The sequence below is a fragment of the Rhodnius prolixus genome, unplaced genomic scaffold, assembly GCF_049639745.1.
Source record: "Rhodnius prolixus isolate KJV_2025 unplaced genomic scaffold, Rpr scaffold_9, whole genome shotgun sequence".
NCBI classification, from domain to species: domain Eukaryota; kingdom Metazoa; phylum Arthropoda; class Insecta; order Hemiptera; family Reduviidae; genus Rhodnius; species Rhodnius prolixus.
Window position 1 is genome coordinate 22,577,187 of NW_027411604.1, and position 25,116 is coordinate 22,602,302.

A 25,116-nucleotide genomic window follows, 5' to 3' on the forward strand; every position below is an offset into this window, starting at 1 on the left:
TTTTACAGAATTTCATGACCCAAAAAATTTTCAACCTTTTATATCTTCTACATTTATAGATCTGTGCACAAAATAACTATAGTTTATAACTGAGAAAAACAAAGTGTACAAGAGAACAAAATTCCATATCAATACGTGGTTCACAGTGGGAGATATAGACCCGCCACAATTTTACAGAATTTTATGACCCAACTAATTTTTAACCCTATATATCTTCTACCTTTATAGATCTGTGCACAAAATAACTATATTTTATAATTGAGAAAAACAAAGTGTACAAGAGAACAAAATTTCATACAAATACGTAGTTCACAGTGGGAGATATAGAACGGCCATAATTTTACAGAATTTCATGACCCAAAAAATTTTCAACCCTTTATAACATCAATCTTTTTAGATCTGTGCAAAAAGTAACTACAGTTTATAATTGAGAAAAACAAAGTGTACAAGAGAACAAAATTCCATATCAATACGTGGTTCACAGTGGCAAATTTAGAACGGCCACAATTTTACAGAATTTCATGACCCAAAAAATTTTCTACCTTTTATATCTTCTACCTTTTTAGATCTGTGCACAAAATAACTATAGTTTATAACTGAGAAAAACAAAGTGTACAAGAGAACAAAATTCCATATCAATACGTGGTTCACAGTGGGAGATATAGACCGGCCACAATTTTACAGAATTTTATGACCCAACAAATTTTTAACCCTATATAACTTCTACCTTTATAGATCTGTGCACAAAATAACTATATTTTATAATTGAGAAAAACAAAGTGTACAAGAGAACAAAATTCCATATCAATACGTGGTTCACAGTGGCAAATTTAGAACGGCCACAATTTTACAGAATTTCATGACCCAAAAAATTTTCTACCTTTTATATCTTCTACCTTTTTAGATCTGTGCACAAAATAACTATAGTTTATAACTGAGAAAAACAAAGTGTACAAGAGAACAAAATACCATATCAATACGTGGTTCACAGTGGGAGATATAGACCGGCCACAATTTTACAGAATATTATGACCTAACAAATTTTTAACCCTATATAACTTCTACCTTTATAGATCTGTGCACAAAATAACTATATTTTATAATTGAGAAAAACAAAGTGTACAAGAGAACAAAATTTCATACAAATACGTGGTTCACAGTGGGAGATATAGAACGGCCATAATTTTACAGAATTTCATGACCCAAAAAATTTTCAATCCTTTATATCATCTATCATTTTAGATCTGCGCCAAAAGTAACTATAGTTTATAATTGAGAAAAACAAAGTGTACAAGAGAACAAAATTTCATACAATTACGTGGTTCACAGTGGAAGATATAGACCGGCCACAATTTTACAGAATTTTATGACCCAACAAATTTTTAACCCTATATAACTTCTACCTTTATAGATCTGTGCACAAAATAACTATATTTTATAATTGAGAAAAACAAAGTGTACAAGAGAACAAAATTTCATACAAATACGTGGTTCACAGTGGGAGATATAGAACGGCCATAATTTTACAGAATTTCATGACCCAAAACATTTTCAACCCTTTATAACTTCTATCTTTTTAGATCTGTGCACAAAATAACTAAAGTTTATAATTGAGAAAAACAAAGTGTATAAGAGAACAAAATTCCATATTAATACGTGGTTCACAGTGGCAAATTTAGAACGGCCACAATTTTACAGAATTTCATGACCCAAAAAATTTTCAACACTTTATATCTTCTACCTTTATAGATCTGTGCACAAAATAACTATGTTTTATAATTGAGAAAAACAAAGTGTACAAGAGAACAAAATTTCATACAAATACGTGGTTCACAGTGGGAGATATAGAACGGCCATAATTTTACAGAATTTCATGACCCAAAACATTTTCAACCCTTTATACCTTCTATCTTTTTAGATCTGTGCACAAAATAACTATAGTTTATAATTGAGAAAAACAAAGTGTATAAGATAACAAAATTCCATATCAATACGTGGTTCACAGTGGGAGATATAGACCGGCCACAATTTTACAGAATATTATGACCTAACAAATTTTTAACCCTATATAACTTCTACCTTTATAGATCTGTGCACAAAATAACTATATTTTATAATTGAGAAAAACAAAGTGTACAAGAGAACAAAATTTCATACAAATACGTGGTTCACAGTGGGAGATATAGAACGGCCATAATTTTACAGAATTTCATGACCCAAAAAATTTTCAATCCTTTATATCATCTATCATTTTAGATCTGCGCCAAAAGTAACTATAGTTTATAATTGAGAAAAACAAAGTGTACAAGAGAACAAAATTTCATACAATTACGTGGTTCACAGTGGAAGATATAGACCGGCCACAATTTTACAGAATTTTATGACCCAACAAATTTTTAACCCTATATAACTTCTACCTTTATAGATCTGTGCACAAAATAACTATATTTTATAATTGAGAAAAACAAAGTGTACAAGAGAACAAAATTTCATACAAATACGTGGTTCACAGTGGGAGATATAGAACGGCCATAATTTTACAGAATTTCATGACCCAAAAAATTTTCAATCCTTTATATCATCTATCTTTTTAGATCTGTGCAAAAAGTAACTATAGTTTATAATTGAGAAAAACAAAGTGTACAAGAGAACAAAATTTCATACAATTACGTGGTTCACAGTGGGAGATATAGAATGGCCATAATTTTACAGAATTTCATGACCCAAAACATTTTCAACCCTTTATACCTTCTATCTTTTTAGATCTGTGCACAAAATAACTATGGTTTATAATTGAGAAAAACAAAGTGTATAAGAGAACAAAATTCCATATCAATACGTGGTTCACAGTGGGAGATATAGAATGGCCATAATTTTACAGAATTTCATGACCCAAAACATTTTCAACCCTTTATAACTTCTATCTTTTTAGATCTGTGCACAAAATAACTAAAGTTTATAATTGAGAAAAACAAAGTGTATAAGAGAACAAAATTCCATATTAATACGTGGTTCACAGTGGCAAATTTAGAACGGCCACAATTTTACAGAATTTCATGACCCAAAAAATTTTCAACCTTTTATATCTTCTACATTTATAGATCTGTGCACAAAATAACTATAGTTTATAACTGAGAAAAACAAAGTGTACAAGAGAACAAAATTCCATATCAATACGTGGTTCACAGTGGGAGATATAGACCCGCCACAATTTTACAGAATTTTATGACCCAACAAATTTTTAACCCTATATATCTTCTACCTTTATAGATCTGTGCATAAAATAACTATATTTTATAATTGAGAAAAACAAAGTGTACAAGAGAACAAAATTTCATACAAATACATAGTTCACAGTGGGAGATATAGAACGGCCATAATTTTACAGAATTTCATGACCCAAAACATTTTCAACCCTTTATACCTTCTATCTTTCTAGATCTGTGCAAAAAGTAACTACAGTTTATAATTGAGAAAAACAAAGTGTACAAGAGAACAAAATTCCATATCAATACGTGGTTCACAGTGGCAAATTTAGAACGGCCACAATTTTACAGAATTTCATGACCCAAAAAATTTTCTACCTTTTATATCTTCTACCTTTTTAGATCTGTGCACAAAATAACTATAGTTTATAACTGAGAAAAACAAAGTGTACAAGAGAACAAAATTCCATATCAATACGTGGTTCACAGTGGGAGATATAGACCGGCCACAATTTTACAGAATTTTATGACCCAACAAATTTTTAACCCTATATAACTTCTACCTTTATAGATCTGTGCACAAAATAACTATATTTTATAATTGAGAAAAACAAAGTGTACAAGAGAACAAAATTCCATATCAATACGTGGTTCACAGTGGCAAATTTAGAACGGCCACAATTTTACAGAATTTCATGACCCAAAAAATTTTCTACCTTTTATATCTTCTACCTTTTTAGATCTGTGCACAAAATAACTATAGTTTATAACTGAGAAAAACAAAGTGTACAAGAGAACAAAATACCATATCAATACGTGGTTCACAGTGGGAGACATAGACCGGCCACAATTTTACAGAATATTATGACCTAACAAATTTTTAACCCTATATAACTTCTACATTTATAGATCTGTGCACAAAATAACTATATTTTATAATTGAGAAAAACAAAGTGTACAAGAGAACAAAATTTCATACAAATACGTGGTTCACAGTGGGAGATATAGAACGGCCATAATTTTACAGAATTTCATGACCCAAAAAATTTTCAATCCTTTATATCATCTATCATTTTAGATCTGCGCCAAAAGTAACTATAGTTTATAATTGAGAAAAACAAAGTGTACAAGAGAACAAAATTTCATACAATTACGTGGTTCACAGTGGAAGATATAGACCGGCCACAATTTTACAGAATTTTATGACCCAACAAATTTTTAACCCTATATAACTTCTACCTTTATAGATCTGTGCACAAAATAACTATATTTTATAATTGAGAAAAACAAAGTGTACAAGAGAACAAAATTTCATACAAATACGTGGTTCACAGTGGGAGATATAGAACGGCCATATTTTTACAGAATTTCATGACCCAAAACATTTTCAACCCTTTATAACTTCTATCTTTTTAGATCTGTGCACAAAATAACTAAAGTTTATAATTGAGAAAAACAAAGTGTATAAGAGAACAAAATTCCATATTAATACGTGGTTCACAGTGGCAAATTTAGAACGGCCACAATTTTACAGAATTTCATGACCCAAAAAATTTTCAACCCTTTATATCTTCTACCTTTATAGATCTGTGCACAAAATAACTATGTTTTATAATTGAGAAAAACAAAGTGTACAAGAGAACAAAATTTCATACAAATACGTGGTTCACAGTGGGAGATATAGAACGGCCATAATTTTACAGAATTTCATGACCCAAAACATTTTCAACCCTTTATACCTTCTATCTTTTTAGATCTGTGCACAAAATAACTATAGTTTATAATTGAGAAAAACAAAGTGTATAAGATAACAAAATTCCATATCAATACGTGGTTCACAGTGGGAGATATAGACCGGCCACAATTTTACAGAATATTATGACCTAACAAATTTTTAACCCTATATAACTTCTACCTTTATAGATCTGTGCACAAAATAACTATATTTTATAATTGAGAAAAACAAAGTGTACAAGAGAACAAAATTTCATACAAATACGTGGTTCACAGTGGGAGATATAGAACGGCCATAATTTTACAGAATTTCATGACCCAAAAAATTTTCAATCCTTTATATCATCTATCATTTTAGATCTGCGCCAAAAGTAACTATAGTTTATAATTGAGAAAAACAAAGTGTACAAGAGAACAAAATTTCATACAATTACGTGGTTCACAGTGAAAGATATAGACCGGCCACAATTTTACAGAATTTTATGACCCAACAAATTTTTAACCCTATATAACTTCTACCTTTATAGATCTGTGCACAAAATAACTATATTTTATAATTGAGAAAAACAAAGTGTACAAGAGAACAAAATTTCATACAAATACGTGGTTCACAGTGGGAGATATAGAACGGCCATAATTTTACAGAATTTCATGACCCAAAAAATTTTCAATCCTTTATATCATCTATCTTTTTAGATCTGTGCAAAAAGTAACTATAGTTTATAATTGAGAAAAACAAAGTGTACAAGAGAACAAAATTTCATACAATTACGTGGTTCACAGTGGGAGATATAGAATGGCCATAATTTTACAGAATTTCATGACCCAAAACATTTTCAACCCTTTATACCTTCTATCTTTTTAGATCTGTGCACAAAATAACTATGGTTTATAATTGAGAAAAACAAAGTGTATAAGAGAACAAAATTCCATATCAATACGTGGTTCACAGTGGGAGATATAGAATGGCCATAATTTTACAGAATTTCATGACCCAAAACATTTTCAACCCTTTATAACTTCTATCTTTTTAGATCTGTGCACAAAATAACTAAAGTTTATAATTGAGAAAAACAAAGTGTATAAGAGAACAAAATTCCATATTAATACGTGGTTCACAGTGGCAAATTTAGAACGGCCACAATTTTACAGAATTTCATGACCCAAAAAATTTTCAACCTTTTATATCTTCTACATTTATAGATCTGTGCACAAAATAACTATAGTTTATAACTGAGAAAAACAAAGTGTACAAGAGAACAAAATTCCATATCAATACGTGGTTCACAGTGGGAGATATAGACCCGCCACAATTTTACAGAATTTTATGACCCAACAAATTTTTAACCCTATATATCTTCTACCTTTATAGATCTGTGCACAAAATAACTATATTTTATAATTGAGAAAAACAAAGTGTACAAGAGAACAAAATTTCATACAAATACATAGTTCACAGTGGGAGATATAGAACGGCCATAATTTTACAGAATTTCATGACCCAAAACATTTTCAACCCTTTATACCTTCTATCTTTCTAGATCTGTGCAAAAAGTAACTACAGTTTATAATTGAGAAAAACAAAGTGTACAAGAGAACAAAATTCCATATCAATACGTGGTTCACAGTGGCAAATTTAGAACGGCCACAATTTTACAGAATTTCATGACCCAAAAAATTTTCTACCTTTTATATCTTCTACCTTTTTAGATCTGTGCACAAAATAACTATAGTTTATAACTGAGAAAAACAAAGTGTACAAGAGAACAAAATTCCATATCAATACGTGGTTCACAGTGGGAGATATAGACCGGCCACAATTTTACAGAATTTTATGACCCAACAAATTTTTAACCCTATATAACTTCTACCTTTATAGATCTGTGCACAAAATAACTATATTTTATAATTGAGAAAAACAAAGTGTACAAGAGAACAAAATTCCATATCAATACGTGGTTCACAGTGGCAAATTTAGAACGGCCACAATTTTACAGAATTTCATGACCCAAAACATTTTCAACCCTTTATACCTTCTATCTTTTTAGATCTGTGCACAAAATAACTATAGTTTATAACTGAGAAAAACAAAGTGTACAAGAGAACAAAATACCATATCAATACGTGGTTCACAGTGGGAGATATAGACCGGCCACAATTTTACAGAATATTATGACCTAACAAATTTTTAACCCTATATAACTTCTACCTTTATAGATCTGTGCACAAAATAACTATATTTTATAATTGAGAAAAACAAAGTGTACAAGAGAACAAAATTTCATACAAATACGTGGTTCACAGTGGGAGATATAGAACGGCCATAATTTTACAGAATTTCATGACCCAAAAAATTTTCAATCCTTTATATCATCTATCATTTTAGATCTGCGCCAAAAGTAACTATAGTTTATAATTGAGAAAAACAAAGTGTACAAGAGAACAAAATTTCATACAATTACGTGGTTCACAGTGGAAGATATAGACCGGCCACAATTTTACAGAATTTTATGACCCAACAAATTTTTAACCCTATATAACTTCTACCTTTATAGATCTGTGCACAAAATAACTATATTTTATAATTGAGAAAAACAAAGTGTACAAGAGAACAAAATTTCATACAAATACGTGGTTCACAGTGGGAGATATAGAACGGCCATAATTTTACAGAATTTCATGACCCAAAACATTTTCAACCCTTTATAACTTCTATCTTTTTAGATCTGTGCACAAAATAACTAAAGTTTATAATTGAGAAAAACAAAGTGTATAAGAGAACAAAATTCCATATTAATACGTGGTTCACAGTGGCAAATTTAGAACGGCCACAATTTTACAGAATTTCATGACCCAAAAAATTTTCAACCCTTTATATCTTCTACATTTATAGATCTGTGCACAAAATAACTATAGTTTATAACTGAGAAAAACAAAGTGTACAAGAGAACAAAATTCCATATCAATACGTGGTTCACAGTGGGAGATATTGACCCGCCACAATTTTACAGAATTTTATGACCCAACAAATTTTTAACCCTATATATCTTCTACCTTTATAGATCTGTGCACAAAATAACTATGTTTTATAATTGAGAAAAACAAAGTGTACAAGAGAACAAAATTTCATACAAATACGTGGTTCACAGTGGGAGATATAGAACGGCCATAATTTTACAGAATTTCATGACCCAAAACATTTTCAACCCTTTATACCTTCTATCTTTTTAGATCTGTGCACAAAATAACTATAGTTTATAATTGAGAAAAACAAAGTGTATAAGATAACAAAATTCCATATCAATACGTGGTTCACAGTGGGAGATATAGAATGGCCATAATTTTACAGAATTTCATGACCCAAAACATTTTCAACCCTTTATAACTTCTATCTTTTTAGATCTGTGCACAAAATAACTAAAGTTTATAATTGAGAAAAACAAAGTGTATAAGAGAACAAAATTCCATATTAATACGTGGTTCACAGTGGCAAATTTAGAACGGCCACAATTTTACAGAATTTCATGACCCAAAAAATTTTCAACCTTTTATATCTTCTACATTTATAGATCTGTGCACAAAATAACTATAGTTTATAACTGAGAAAAACAAAGTGTACAAGAGAACAAAATTCCATATCAATACGTGGTTCACAGTGGGAGATATAGACCCGCCACAATTTTACAGAATTTTATGACCCAACAAATTTTTAACCCTATATATCTTCTACCTTTATAGATCTGTGCACAAAATAACTATATTTTATAATTGAGAAAAACAAAGTGTACAAGAGAACAAAATTTCATACAAATACGTAGTTCACAGTGGGAGATATAGAACGGCCATAATTTTACAGAATTTCATGACCCAAAAAATTTTCAACCCTTTATAACATCAATCTTTTTAGATCTGTGCACAAAATAACTAAAGTTTATAATTGAGAAAAACAAAGTGTATAAGAGAACAAAATTCCATATTAATACGTGGTTCACAGTGGCAAATTTAGAACGGCCACAATTTTACAGAATTTCATGACCCAAAAAATTTTCAACCCTTTATATCTTCTACATTTATAGATCTGTGCACAAAATAACTATAGTTTATAACTGAGAAAAACAAAGTGTACAAGAGAACAAAATTCCATATCAATACGTGGTTCACAGTGGGAGATATAGACCCGCCACAATTTTACAGAATTTTATGACCCAACAAATTTTTAACCCTATATATCTTCTACCTTTATAGATCTGTGCACAAAATAACTATGTTTTATAATTGAGAAAAACAAAGTGTACAAGAGAACAAAATTTCATACAAATACGTGGTTCACAGTGGGAGATATAGAACGGCCATAATTTTACAGAATTTCATGACCCAAAACATTTTCAACCCTTTATACCTTCTATCTTTTTAGATCTGTGCACAAAATAACTATAGTTTATAATTGAGAAAAACAAAGTGTATAAGATAACAAAATTCCATATCAATACGTGGTTCACAGTGGGAGATATAGAATGGCCATAATTTTACAGAATTTCATGACCCAAAACATTTTCAACCCTTTATACCTTCTATCTTTTTAGATCTGTGCACAAAATAACTAAAGTTTATAATTGAGAAAAACAAAGTGTATAAGAGAACAAAATTCCATATTAATACGTCGTTCACAGTCGCAAATTTAGAACGGCCACAATTTTACAGAATTTCATGACCCAAAAAATTTTCAACCCTTTATATCTTCTACATTTATAGATCTGTGCACAAAATAACTATAGTTTATAATTGAGAAAAACAAAGTGTATAAGAGAACAAAATTCCATATCAATACGTGGTTCACAGTGGGAGATATAGAACGGCCACAATTTTACAGAATTTTATGACCCAACAAATTTTTAACCCTATATATCTTCTACCTTTATAGATCTGTGCACAAAATAACTATATTTTATAATTGAGAAAAACAAAGTGTACAAGTGAACAAAATTTCATACAAATACGTGGTTCACAGTGGGAGATATAGAATGGCCATAATTTTACAGAATTTCATGACCCAAAACATTTTCAACCCTTTATACCTTCTATCTTTTTAGATCTTTGCACAAAATAACTATAGTTTATAATTGAGAAAAACAAAGTGTATAAGAGAACAAAATTCCATATCAATACGTGGTTCACAGTGGGAGATATAGAACGGCTATAATTTTACAGAATTTTATGACCCAAAAATTTTTCAACCCTTTATATCATCTATCTTTTTAGATCTGTGCACATGATCTAGCTTTTTAGATCAGTTTATAATTGAGAAAAACAAACTGTACGAGAAAAAAAAAATAGTCTTATATAGGACCACCTTACACTCACATTTAACCATGTTTACCACTCACTAGACTTATATACGGTCTACCGGAAAGTTCTGTCCGTTTTTGTAATAAAAGAAAATACAAGTTTTTTTTACCAATAAAATTTATAAATAAACTTTATTAAATAATATAATTGCCATATCTCGCTAGCGTGAGCGCAATTTATGTATTTCATTTTTGAAAAATGTATTATTTTTTGATGCGAGAAATTGAAACAGTACTTGTTTGATATCTACTTCATTTTTAAATGTTTCGCCCTTCAACAAATTTTGTAAGGACAAAAACAAGTGATAGTCGGAGGGTGCTATTTATGGTGGATGCGACAGAATTTTCCAGCCTTGTTCTGCAATTTTTAGACGAGTCTTTAAAGCAGCATTTGGGCTGGTATTATCATGATGCAGTATGATGTTCTTCCTATTGAACATCGCCGGCCTTTTTGCTTGGACTGCTGTCTTTAAATTATGCATTTGCTAACAATACTTCTCCGAATTTAGCTGTTCGTTCTGTTTTAAGAGCTCATAATGTGTAGGTCCTCGAATGTCCCACTATATATACAACATTCTCTTATTCAGAGTGAAATTAGGTTTACAGGTGGAAGGGCTAGGTTTTCCGGGTTCACAATATGTCCTTTTCCTTACGATGTTTTTGTTGGTAATCTACTTTTCATCCCCAGTTATCATCCGGTTCAAGAAGAGCTCAATTTTGACCTCGAACTACGGATTTAACCCCAATAAACTATTTTCAGCGGGGATATCTAAAAAATAAAGTGTACAGTAACCTTAATCCCTTGGCTTCAATCGAAGATCCGGAATATCGAATAGCTCTAGCCTGCCTAGATCTGGTTTGTTCCATTTGAAAAAAACTTACGATACTGTATCTGGGGAAATTGGGGTTTAAAAAAATGGGTCAATTACTGAAGAAAACGAGATTGGATTAAATACGTGTTTTCTATTTTTTGAAATTTCCCGCCGTTTAAAAAAAATGGGTGGAACACATAACTCTGGTCACCCTGTTCATTATTGAGTCGCCAACTAGGTTAAATGTGAGTGTAAGGTAGTCCTATCTAAGTATAGTGAGTGGTAAACTTGGTTAAATGTGAGAGTAAGGTGGTCCTATCTAAGTATATTAAGTGGTAAACATGGTTAAATGTGACTGTAAAGTAGTCCTATCTAAGTCTAGTGTGTGGTAAACATGGTTAAATGTGAGAGTAAGGTGGTCCTATCTTAGTCTAGTGAGTCGCCAACATGGTTAAATGTGAGTGTAAGGTGGTACTATCTAAGTATAGTGAGTGGTAAACTTGGTTAAATGTGAGTATAAGGTGGTCCTATGTAAGTCTTGAGAGTCACCAACATGGTATAGATGAGACACCAGACTGGTAGAATGAAGGTGCCAAGTTTAGGAAAAGTGATAATATTGATAGAGAAGAGGGACCAGTTAGGCGGAATAAAGATGCATTGGTCCGATTCTGGTTTAACCATTGACAATGTTTGGTTTTAAAAATTTAATCTCTCAAATTTTGATTAAATTAAAAATTTAATCGTCCAAAGTGATTAAAACTAAATTTGGAATTTAATTCAATCAATTAAACTTATGATTATTTAATTTTAATTTTAATCTTAATTTTTAGTTATGATTAAAAATTTTAATTGATTAAATTCCGATTAAATTAAAAGTGAATTTAATTTTAATCAACTAATTTTGGCCGATTAAATTTTTTAATTTTAATCATGATTAAAATTAAATTTTGGTTTAATTCAATTGTTTTTTAATTGATTAAATTTTTGCCCAACTCTGCTCTATAATTGGTATAAGTAGCATAGTTTTAGTTATAATAGTTTTTGAGATGTAGAAGGTTAAATTTTAGAAGTTTTGCGAATCTTTCAAATTTCAAACCTTAATATCTCTTTTCATATTCATCAGATTTCAATGATTTCTTCATCAAATTGTAGAGAAAAGTCTGCACTATAACTGGTATCAATAGCAATGTTCTAGTAATAATAGTTATTGAGAAATAAAAGGTTAAATTTTAGAGGTTTTGTAAATCGTTCAAATTTTACTGCATTAAGTTTTCGTTAATATTTTATAGAATTTATTAGATGCCACAAACCCTTATGCTGGTTTTTTTTATCTACAAAATATTTGTTGCACAACGTAACCTACATTGATTGTAATATCTATTAATCTATAATAATTAAACTGTTATTTACAGGTTAAAAAGAAAAAAACTTTATGAAGAATCCAAGTTAGAGTTGGTTACTGTTCAAAATTTGAATCGTGTTTTTAAAACAAAATTTGAGAGCCCAAATAACACAGTAAATTATTTCACAATAATTATTGATTTCTCAATTTACTGTAGTCCTTTTAATTGAGTACTTGTAGTTAAATACTTTAATAATTTATGGGAATAAATTGTATTATATTTATATCTCCTATGTATAACGTTGTAGGAGGCGGCCTAGATTAAGAATGTACTTGAAGAAAACTACATATATTATTTAATATTAACCCAGACTAATTATTACTTATTATTATTAATGCTTGACTAGTACATGAAGTGTCTTGTCAATAACATATGCCTTGTCTTCAAAGTAGATCTATCGACTGAACACCTAACACAACCAGAATATCTTCTCCAATCTTACGCCATAAGCAATAAATATTACATACTTTAGCCAAGTAAACTAGTTTTGTATTTTTTTCTTGTGGAACGAAGGCGCCTCCGAATTGGCCAACTTCAATCTATGTAGTTGAAGGTCAGGCTAGTGAATGATAATCGAGGAATAATAGTTCACGTAGTACGAGGGTCGTTTGAAAAGTCGTGCAAAAATAAAAACTACTTAATTTTTTGGGGTAAACCTTTTTTATTTTTCAACATAGTCTCCTTTTAGGCTTATACACTTCGTCCAACGCTGCTCTTGTTTGTTGATCCCTTGCGAATAATAGGATTTGTCCAAGTCTGAAAAATAGCCATTCGTTTCTGCAATCACCTCCTCGTTTGAATAAAATCTTTTTTCCGCCAGCCATTTCTTCATATTGGGGAACAAATAGTAGTCCGAGGGAGCCAAGTCTGGAGAATAGGGGGGATGTGAAACGAGTTGGAACCCTATTTCCATTAATTTTGCGACCACAACTGCTGAGGTGTGAGCTGGTGCGTTGTCGTGATGGAAAAGGACTTTTTTGTGGGCCAATCGTGGGCGTTTTTCTTGCAGCTCGGTTTTCAAACGGCCCAATAACGATGAATAATATGCACCTGTAATAGTTTTACCCTTTTCCAGATAGTCGATGAGGATTATTCCTTGCGAATCCCAAAAGACAGTCGCCATAATCTTTCCGGCCGAAGGAACGGTCTTCGCCTTTTTTGGCGCAGATTCCCCCTTGGTAACCCATTGTTTAGATTGTTCTTTGGTCTCAGGAGTGTAGTGATGTATCCATGTTTCATCCACAGTGACGAAACGACGCTTAAAGTCCTGCGGATTCTTCTGGAACAGCTGCAAACCGTCCTTACAACACTTCACACGATTTCGTTTTTGGTCAAGCGTGAGCAATCGCGGCACCCACCTAGCGGATAGCTTTGTCATGTCCAAATGTTGATGCAAAATATTATGTACCCGTTCATTCGAGATGCCCACAGCACTAGCAATCTCACGCACCTTCACTCTACTGTCATCCATCACCATATCATGGATTTTATCAATGATTTCTGGAGTAGTAACCTCAACAGGGCGTCCAGAACGTTCAGCGTCACTTGTGCCCATATGGCCACTCCGAAAATTTTGAAACCACTTATAAACTGTTCTAATCGAAGGTGCAGAGTCACCATAATGTTTATCAAGCTTCTCTTTAGTCTCCTCAGGCGTTTTGCCTTTCATAAAGTAGTGTTAGTAGATATAAAGTGGGGATCCTGGCACAGGGGCAAATGAGCCAGGCCCCCCAGCCGCCTCTGGTTTACAATATCCTTACCCCTCTCCCTCAACATTGTGCAGGTAGTTACCCTCTACCCCCACCCCCACCCACAACCCCCAACTCCTCCATCGCAGCCCCCCAGCCGCCTCTGGTTTACAATATCCTTACCCCTCTCCCTCAACATTGTGCAGGTAGTCCTCCTCTACCCCCACCCCCACTCCCAACCCCCAACTCCTTCATCTCAGAGTAGATATAAAGTGGGGATCCTGGCACAGGGGCAAATGAGCCAGGCCCCCCAGCCGCCTCTGGTTTACAATATCCTTACCCCTCTCCCTCAACATTGTGTAGGTAGTCCCCCTCTACCCCCCGCCCCCAGACAGGGCAAATGAGTGAGAAATAAAAAATTATTTTTATCTGGTGTATTCGATCCGACGACTCTGTGCACCAAAAGCTGACGCTTTACCATCCTTGACCATAGTGGTAGTCTTGTGTATGTTTATGAAAGATGTGAATCTTATGTTTCGCGGCGGCGGTTCTCTCTGTGGGGGATTCCAGTGCCCGGGGATCCGGTTTTGTCAAGGTTACGTAGGCGACAGTGTCTGTTGGCTCAGGGTTATTGCACCGGTGAATTCCTTTAGAGAGGGGGTTGTCCTGGTAGTTACATGTCGCGGCAGGTGTGCGCACTGCTGGAACATGCTCGTGCATAGCAGGGTTAATGCACTGGTGGTGTTGAGATCAGGTTTTTAAATGTCAAGGTTATGTAGGTGGCTGTTGGTAGGGTTATTGCACCGGTTATAGTTTTGTTTACTCTTAATTCCTTTTACCGGCGTGTATATATAGGATATATATTTATTTTATCTTAAAGATTAAAATCGGTAGTTAGATAAGAAATCGGTGGATTATATAATCATATAGGTAAGAAATCACCTTGCTATGCTATTTGGCGAAGTGATTTCAGCGACCCCCACTCCTTTACCAACTGGACAACTGTATTGCACAACATTATGCAAAGAGTAATGGCTACAGTTTTTTTTTTTTTTTTACTACCTACCTTAAATGTGGTGCGGCGGTAGTTAGATAAGAAATCGGTGGTGGTGGGGGATTATATATTCAAGTATTTAATATATCTACCTTTAGTTACCAACATGTCTAATAAAGAGTATGGACTTCAATTGTGCACCAGTTTTGCCATCAACAATAGTAATAGTAAGAGAATCATTTCCGGTCTATCTGAAGATGATATTCCTATTGCTGCGTTGAAAGGACGTAAGGCTGAGGTGATTTATATTAGCCAGGAGGATTGGCGTGTTTTCTACGACAAGCGTGGAATATGTGAAGATTTTTTCAAGAAAAAAAAGGTGGAAGAGGAGGAAATTAGATTGCAATATTCGACAATGACTTTGGAGAAGAAGGGTGTGCATAAGGTGATTACATTTACGGCCAAACCTACATGGATGGATACATTTTTGAATTTAGAGCCTCCTAAAATATCTCTATTAAGAAATGAATATTTCCAACTGTTGGCAATGTATAATTGTTTACAAGATCAGTTTAATTATTTAAGTAGAATCTATAAGCCTTGTACGCTAGAATATAATCCAGAGGAGGAGAATAAAGAGAATTAGAAATTCATGTGTTTTTTTTTTTTTTTTTTACCTAACCCCCCGTCAAGGACAAGGAAATAAAAAAAAAAGATATTGAAAAAAAATTATATTCTTAATCTTTTACATCTATTTTTTATAATTTTCTTCAACAATAAATACTTTACACATTTGGATTTATGAAATGAAAGTATTTGCGATCGTGCCCAAAATACTTTACATCCTTGACATTGTTTAATCTCTGGGTTCATCTTTGAACATTCCCTAATATGGTCTGCCAACGAACCAGTCCTGACAATGTGTGTATAAATAATTGGGCATCTAGATACTAAAAGAGAAGTACAATTAATATAATAAAACCGAAAAAAAAAAATACTCGTAAAAAAAAAAAAATTCTTACAGTTTAGGTGGCTCATGGTGTGGATGTTGTGGCAAAACTGAACTGGAATTATTTAATCCCTACATATATATATATATATTAAATGTTTAGGCTGTCATAAATTTCGTCCACAGAAGTGGTGGTGGTAGTGGCAGTGGTAACTTGTGTACTCTGCTTATACCATAATTTCTTGACAAGTCCATGTATATCATTTATGATATTATCTCGTTCATTACATTCAATATCGAATAATGATAATGGATTGTTTAGAGTGCCAACGGAGGATTCTAGAAATTCATTGTATATATAGAAAAGATCGTTTGCTTTAAAATATAAACAACCATCTATACCCTTAAAAGCGGTGGAAACGTTACGTGGTATTCCGGGGAAAACATTTGATATATCTCCCACATAATCACCCTTCAAATCATCACATTCGTTTATTTCATTTACAAAAAAACTATCATATACAACATACGTTTTTCCCTTATTCGCATTAATTACTGCATTTACATTACCATCTCTTAGCAAAGAATGATAACTAGGTCGTGATTTTAAACGTAATACCATATGATCTAAAAGGTAAACCTGACGGTTTGCGATTAAAACTATATCATTGTTAGGACGTTGGTAAATGGCAGAAACTTTGACAAAATTTTTAGGTAGAAAATCTAACCATCTCATTATGGATAATGGTCGTGTAAAGTCTCTAATATTTCTTAAATTCTTCTGCAGAGGTATACTTCATACTAATCGTCTGTAGAAGAAATAAATTCGTTTATTTATTACCAGAAAATTGTCAATTACATTTTTAAATTGACAAATATCGGCTAGTAGCGGCGGTTGAAAAGGAGGTATTGGTTTAGGCGTCGTCGTCGTCGTCGTCGTCGTCGTCGTTGTCGTCGTCGTTGTAGGTTTTGTAACAACAGTCTTCTTCTTCTTCTCACCATACAACAATTGTATAGCATCAATTTCTGGTGTTTGAAGATCAATGTCGTCAACGTGTTTGATAAAATCTGGGAAATAATAGTATGGATACATTATGGAATTCTTATGCGATGTATGTTGTAAGCCTAAAGCGTGTCCAATCTCATGAATCAAAACTGAGTATAAGGATAGCTCGTCATCAGCAGGTATCATCAGGGCACCATTCCAATGTTCATTTTCATCTACATGTATTTCCACTTGTTCTCGATCTTCACTGGGAAACTCAGCATGTGCTAAGACACCGCCAAGTCCATCAAAATCTTTAAAACAGAAATTCCATCTATTTGTAGTGCAAAGATGTTTCCTACTGGCAAAGGAAATTGTAATGTTTGGTTTATGTTGATCATGGTGAAAACCTAGTCCAGAATGTTTTGACCAGAGAGAAAAGGCTTTCTCTGCTACTAAAAAATATTTAACTGGATAAATTGTCCAAGTTAAATTTTGTCCACCCCATTTATATTTACTACTATCCACCATGAAGGGGGTGAAATTATCTTCAACACCGCATCTAGATCTATTCATAAAACGTATTGTTTCTTCATTCTCCTGCCCATCTGCCGGTAGAGAGTGTATAGTCTGGAATAGTTTTAAAGCGCTGCTAGCTGCTGTTAAAGAACTATCATCTTGATTCAAATAACCATATATTTGTAGATAATTAATCGTAGAGTTGTTGTAGGATAATGCGTAATGTAAACAAAACGTAAGAATTAAGTACCTTATCATGTTGACCGTATGCTGCATAGTTTACAAATGAATGAGGAAACACACAAGGATCAATATAAATAGAAGACAATTAAGAGAGAGAGAAAAAAAAATATATTTATTTAACCATACAAAGTGTTTAATGCTTGCGAAATTTCATGATTTAACATAGCTGCGTAACTACAAATGCATGTATCAGGCCCCTCTTCACAATCTTCATTTGCCCAGACACAATTCGTGTAGTGACCTCCATCAGTTGTACTCCTTTGTTTACATTCCTTGGCTATTTCCTCCAGGTCTTTGATGGCTGACTCAACCTTCACAAGTAAAGCAGCCCTATCGAAATCTCCAAGATTTACTTTGATACTGTCTAAATCCTGTCTGAATCGGCCGTATAAGGGGTGTGAGAGTATACTCTCCAAGTGTTCCATGATGATGTTAACTGTACGAAAGGTAACGAGAAAATGAAGGGGAAAATCTAGTATTAGTTGACTAAATCCTTTGCATTTATCCAAGATGGTTTGGGGAACCCCCACCATTTCACATACACCTTATCATGTTTCCTGCGCAATATCCTCTCCACAAGATATACATCTTTGAATTTAGTTTTCTGTAATTCCTGCGAATAGAATGCTCCTTGTATAGGTTGTTTGGACATATCTTCTAAAAGATAAGTATAAGGTATTGTCCTGCGTACAGCTACAACTTTAAAAATTTCAGCTGACCAATTTGGTGTAAAACCTCTGGAGAATACGGTTCTATTTTTGGAAATGCGAACATAATCTCCTTCCTTAAAACGTGGTTCACCTCTTTGCCTCCTCCTCCTCCTCTTCATCATCAATATCTCATGCGCGTTACTCTGATTCACTTCTGAAGGTTTCATTCCTATGGTGCGGTGAACTGTATTGTTATACTTGTCTATTAGACGAGATAAATGACCAATATATTTGTAACTACCTTGGAGGCTGAATAAACGATACATTAATCCTTTAAATGTTCTATTAAATCGTTCAACAATGGCACATTTAATTTTGCTAAATGTACTGTAGTGATTAATTTGATATGATTTCATAAGCTGCTTGAAATGAGCATTGTAGAATTCCTTGCCATTATCTGTTTGAATATTCTCTGGAATGCGTCCACTACTGCTAAGAATATCTTCCAAAGCTTTTACAATATCCTTTCCTCCTTTAGACTTTACCGGCTCTACCCAGGCAAACTTGGAAAAACAATCAATCACTGTCAATATATACTTGAAACCCTTATTTTCACGCGCGTAAGGCAGGAATTCGATGAGATCCATTTGCCATAGATCATCCAATCCTTTTAAAATAGTTTGTCGTCTAGGATAATGCACTCGTGATGGTTTGTGAAGTTCATCAACTATTTCCTCTTTGATGTTTGCCATCACGTTTCTAGAACTTTTTTCAACAGAAAGGCTGTAACAGGTGTATGCGGCGGCAATAGACTTATTCTATTGTTCATAACTTCAAATATACGATTTACAAAGGTGGTTGTCGACTGTAGTCGAGATTGATCGTAAACATTCAACAGGTATGATTTTGTGACCAGATCTTCTCTTTCATTCACTAATTTAGTAACATATACTCTCATATATTCCTCTAAATCAGCCAGTTTTACATAATAGTTTTGAAGGTGTCTCTTATTAACTGCGTCATAAATGTCCACCGGATCGTCAATTCCAGTGAGTCGTTTATGTTTAAAGTCAACGTACTCTTCCTCCTCCTCCTTCCTATCAACGTGTAATGGACTCTGCGACCACGGTCTGCCAAATTTATCTATTGTAGACATGTGACCTGTGCAGGCAAAACTAATGACCATTCCATAGTTTTAGTAGATTATATTAGCTTCTCTCAACTCCTCTACAATAGATTCTATTTCATTTTCATGTCCGCTATGACCTGCCAGTTTAGAGGCAAACAGAATCTGTAATCTTGCGACTAACTCGTTTGGATCGTCCCAATATTCGTAGATACTTTGACCTTCCCACATTCCCATACCTGTCTTTTTCTTCACCGATCTAAATTGATATGGCTTGGATGGCGGCGGCGGCGTCGAAGCCTGTGGTAACAACCTATGTTCAGCACCTCCTTCTCCTGGATGGAAAAGAGGTCTAACTATATTTTTATACTTCCATCCTTTACTACCACTCATCTGTTTTTCCTCACTAAACTGTTGTTTATGAGCATTACTCAATTCTAGAATATTTTTATAAACTTGTAAATCGTTTTCCGTATATGATGTGGGTTTTTTAAGGAATAATAACTGATATAAACCTGGTGTTCCCTCAAACAATTTATTTTTTATCACAAGATCATTTCCATTTAAGGTAACATTTACATTTCCAATGACCATTCCACCGGTTGGTAATATACGAATACCGTACCTATCATCTAAATCCGTCGCCGCCGCCGCCGTATGAGCAGAAGTGATGGATTTATATACGTATGGTTTAAGTAGAGGACCAATGCTTTCCTCTGCTTTCAACTCTTGCAGCAATAGAGAATCATGTTTTAGAGGCGTTTCCTCCTCCTCCTCCTCTTTCTTAACAGGTTCCACTTTAACCATTGCCTCCTTCTTCCTCTTCTTTTTAACTAATTCCTGAAGCGGCGCAGTAATAGGTCGAAAACTGGTTTCCAACTTCTCCTGAGTTAACTGCAAACCACGTTTCATACTTTTAAATTTATTACGCAATATTTGAGAAGTTTGAATAAGTTGTTTAGTAAGTTTAGGGTCCATGACTGGTACTGATGAAGAGGTTGTTGCAATCACTCTATATATAGATAAATGTATCTAATCCTTTCCGAAATCTCCCCTTGTTTACATCTCTTGTCTTATCAATGGCTACAAACCCGTGAGGCTCATCCCAACAGGCGTGACATATTTGTTTGAATTTTTCAAAGGAAATATCCGGCGAACTTATATGATCGCTATAGACATGTCTCAAATTTAAATCATCCTGTTTGAATAGCATAATAAAATTGGCATTATCACGTATAAGATGTTTTGGTATTCGAGCATAACTCTGTGTCAAGTAGAAACAATCAATGGATCTGTGCCGACTCATACTGAAATACTGTCTAATAACATCCTGCTGATCCATAGCAATGTCATCGAAAATAATAATGGAGTTTGTTTTAGCCTCTTCAGGCGTGGGCACCTGGTTAGTATCGTTTACTGTGGAAAACCCCACTTCCGGCACCCGTTTACAAACCTCTTCCAAGTATAAATACTTTTCCTGTTGTAACGATCTGCTACATACGTAAATATTTTCAAATTTCAATCCATTTGGATGTAGAATTAAGCAGGTGATTAGGTTGGTTTTACCCGAACCAGATGTTCCACAGATCAATGCTCTTATACTATTCGGCAAGAGGACACCATGACGACTGGCCAAGTTCTCAACATCAGGTAGTAGATTATAAATTGGTAATCGTTCACTTTGTTTCTCTAGACGCATGACTAGCTCTACATATATATAAACGCTCACGTAGCAAACACTCTAATCATAATGAGAAAGAAAACCGTCGGGAGAGGACTTATAAACTCAGTGATTGACAAACTACCATTTGAAGCACACATTCCCGGCTATAATTATTGTGGTCCCGGAACTAAACTTAAAAAGAGATTATCACGAGGTGATAGAGGAATCAATCCTTTAGACGAAGCTTGCAAAGAACACGATATTGCGTATTCTGAAAATAAGGATCTAGAGGTAAGACATACGGCTGATCGTATACTTGCGGAAAAGGCTTGGCAAAGAACAAGTGCTAGTGACGCATCTTTGGGCGAGAAAGCAGCAGCCTGGGCTGTTACAAACGTTATGAAAGCTAAAGTGAAATTGGGTGGTGGTGGTGGTGGGAAACGTCGTAAAGGTGTTTCCGTTAAAGATGTGATAAATGCAGCTCGTATAACTTCACCGCTATTGTCCATTAGTGATGGTTCAAAGAAAGCGCTGAGAAAGGCTAAACGTTACATTAAAAATAAAACTAAAATAAGGAAAATTCCAAGAGTGTTACCAGTGCCTAGAACCGGTGGTATTCTACCATTTTTAGTGCCTTTATTTGCAGGACTTTCAGCGCTAGGAAGTTTAGCTGGAGGCGCTACGGCAATAGCTAAAGCAGTCAAGAATACACAAGAGGCGAGAGATCGTTTGGAGGAAATGAGAAGACATAATAGAAAAATGGAAGAGCAGCATGTTGGCAGTGGATTCTTTCTCAAACCCTATAAAACTGGTTATGGTTTAGTTAAGAAAGCAGAATGACTACTTCCTCCTCCTCCTGACAGAGCACTCACAAATATAGATTTGTTAAAATTTGCCAAAGACATTCCTCATTTTAGAGGTGTATATATGCGCGACACCCTACCAAAGGATATTAAGGCGGATGAATGCGCCATTGTGAATTTAGATTCAATTAGAAACAGCGGTACTCATTGGGTTGCGTATAGTAAAAAAGGTAATGAAATCACCTATTTTGACCCATTTGGAAATCTTAGACCTCCATTAGAGCTTTTACGCTATTTCAAAAACTGTAAAATTACCTACAATCGTCAGAGGTATCAGGAGTGGAATACGCCTTATTGTGGACATTTATGTTTAAACTTTCTCTATAATAATGCCTAATCTGGTGTAGAGAGGTTAGTCATGTCGTTCACCTTCACGCTGACTGGTACATCCAGTGTGCTTAAAAATGACATATTTCCTCCCATTGATCTATCATCAGAAGGTTACAGCATCGGTCTCCTCAGCCTACAATCCTACAACTCTATACCGAATATAATTCAAGATGTAAACAATAAATTTCATTATGGGGATGATGGTGGTAGAGTGATTGAAATTCCTACTGGTGCGTACGAGATTGACGCTATTGCAGACTACCTAAAGAGAAACATTAAATCTCCAGATTTTATCAAAATCAGAGGTAATGTGAACACGTTAAAGGTTGAACTAATGTGCTCGCAACCGATCCATTTCAACAAGGAACATTCCATTGGTCCGCTACTCGGATTCACCAAACATAGAGTGTTGGAGAAGATGGTGGTTCATCAGTCTGATGAACTAGTGAGAATACATAATGTAAATACGGTGGCAGTTAATTGTAATTTGGCCATAGGTTCCTATAGAAATGGAGAACCTGGACATACAATATATGAATTTTCTCCTACAGTTCCTCCAGGTTATAAGCTAGTACAAGAGCCCAGTCCGGTCATTTATTTCCCAGTCACTGGAGAGAGAATTGACAATATTACGCTAACTCTCACGGATCAAGATAACAATATAGTGGATTTTCGTAAAGAAGTGATTACCATACGTTTACATTTAAAACAGAATGGGCTTTGATTACCAAAGGAGAAAAAGTATAAAAAGCGGTAGCGTTAGGAGTAAACCATACAGTACTGCTACCCGCAGGACGAGGTTAACACCTGCAAATATCAAATTTCTACAGAGAATAGGATTGGTGGTAAAGCGGCAGCGGCAGCGACGCAATGGAAGAGATATTAAACGTGAATGATGAAGTGGTTTTCGACGATCGCATCACCGACTACCAATGGCATAATCATATGCCCATTAATAGTTCAATGAACAATTCTGACGAGATCATCATCTCCATTCAACAACAGGACATATTCACCGTTCCTTCAAAGAGTTTTCTCTACATTCAAGGGCAGGTGAAAAAAGAAGCTGATCAAGATGTTAAATTAGTGAGAAATGCCTTCTTGTTTCTCTTTGATGAAATCAAATATCAGTTGAATGGAGTTTTGATTGACCATGTCCGTAACCCTGGAATTACCACCACTCTTAAAGGTTATGTATCGTTTACCAGAGACAAGGTGGAAACATTGGAGATTGCAGGATGGAAACCTCCAAGTATAGATGTAAATCTAACTGACGAAGAGGGAAATTTCGATTGTTGCATTCCACTGGATACCGTCATGGGCTTCTTTGAAGATTACAATAGAATAATTCTACAGGGTAGACATGAACTTATTCTGCATAGAAGTAAAAGTGATAATGACTCAATGCTTGCCGCTCATGCGACTACAAAGGCTAATATAGAGATCAAGTCTATCCAATGGAGGGTACCGTATGTGAAAGTGTCTGATCAACAGAAATTAAAGTTTCTAAACGTTGTCAATAGGGGAAAGACCATTCCCATGGCATTTAGATCTTGGGACCTTATTGAATATCCAACCCTACCTGCATCTACCAAACATACATGGGCTTTGAAAACTAGCACAAATTTGGAAAAACCACGCTATGTTATTGTAGGATTTCAAACAAACAGGAAACATAATTTCACTGCAGATCCTACAATCTTTGATCAGTGCAACATTACAAATGTGAAACTATTTTTAAATTCACAAGCATATCCCTATCACGACCTAAATGTAAACTATAACAAAAACTACTACAGTTCCATATATTACATGTACCAGGATTTCCAAAATAGTTACTATGGAAGAGAAAACAATCCTCTATTGTGCAAACATATGTTTAAGGATCTTGCACCCATTATTGTGATTGATTGTTCACGTCAATCTGAAGCTATTCGCTCATCCTCTGTTGATATAAGAATTGAGATGGAATGTAGTGAAGCCTTCAAGGCCAACACCACAGCATACGCATTAATTTTGCACGACACATTGGTGGAATACTCCCCTCTACAAGGACTAGTCAGACGTATCTAAAACCAGTTTTTTTTTTTTTTTTGTGGGGTATTGCTGGATATATAATGCGGTTGTTTTCCAGAGAGAGTCAGTCAGTCAGTTCATCAGTTACAGCAATGAACGGTGTTGTGATAGATTTCCAAGCTTTTCTTTTCAAGAAAAAGTTTATAGTTAAGGAGGTCACCCTTATCGATCTCCTTAATTACACAGTTATTGCGCATTGGCTACTCAAACCGCCAGAGGAGAAGTTGGAAGAGGGCAGAAGCTACCCCAACAAATGGCTGGAGAGCAATCTCCATGCCATAGAATGGATCAAAGGGGACGTGAGATATGAAGAATTCACTACATTACTCCAACAAGTTAGCCAAGATTTTAGAGCAATATTCGCAAAAGGCTACGACAAGTGTAAACACTTGGGGAATATCCTGGGACGAGATGTTCTAGACTTGGGCGAATTTGGATGTCCGTCCTTACAGAAACTGCCAGGAGCTACATTGTTTGACATATGCGAGGATACTCATTCCTATAGAACGCAGTATTGCTCGCTAAAACAA

General features: G+C 34.3%; 3 protein-coding genes across 3 annotated transcripts; 2 read left to right on the top strand and 1 right to left on the bottom strand.

The window, feature by feature from the left end:
• Window positions 1-16,282: 16,282 nt before the first annotated feature.
• LOC141454455 (matrix metalloproteinase-26-like) lies at window positions 16,283-17,911 on the bottom strand. The gene is made up of 2 exons (XM_074128692.1): window positions 17,131-17,911; window positions 16,283-16,470 (listed from the first exon to the last, which is right to left on the bottom strand). Exons 1-2 carry the CDS (start codon window positions 17,909-17,911, stop codon window positions 16,283-16,285), a joined length of 969 nt encoding a protein of 322 aa, XP_073984793.1.
• A 3,493-nt stretch (window positions 17,912-21,404) lies between these two features.
• Window positions 21,405-22,170, top strand: LOC141454232 (uncharacterized). Its single transcript, XM_074128260.1, has one exon. The coding sequence runs from the start codon at window positions 21,405-21,407 to the stop codon at window positions 22,155-22,157; it is 753 nt and encodes a 250-aa protein (XP_073984361.1). The 3' UTR covers window positions 22,158-22,170.
• A 1,201-nt stretch (window positions 22,171-23,371) lies between these two features.
• Window positions 23,372-24,583, top strand: LOC141454231 (uncharacterized). Its single transcript, XM_074128259.1, has one exon. It carries the CDS (start codon window positions 23,381-23,383, stop codon window positions 24,581-24,583), a length of 1,203 nt encoding a protein of 400 aa, XP_073984360.1. The 5' UTR covers window positions 23,372-23,380.
• The last annotated feature ends 533 nt before the right edge of the window (window positions 24,584-25,116 follow it).

Coding starts and splice junctions, on each gene's coding strand:
- LOC141454455 (XM_074128692.1), bottom strand. CDS start 17,911: ATGCAGCATACGGTCAACATGATAAGGTACTTAATTCTTACGTTTTGT. Junction 16,471..17,130: donor TGCTATACAATTGTTGTATG/GTGAGAAGAAGA, acceptor ATGAATTTCTAG/AATCCTCCGTTGGCACTCTA.
- LOC141454232 (XM_074128260.1), top strand. CDS start 21,405: ATGAGAAAGAAAACCGTCGGGAGAGGACTTATAAACTCAGTGATTGAC.
- LOC141454231 (XM_074128259.1), top strand. CDS start 23,381: ATGGAAGAGATATTAAACGTGAATGATGAAGTGGTTTTCGACGATCGC.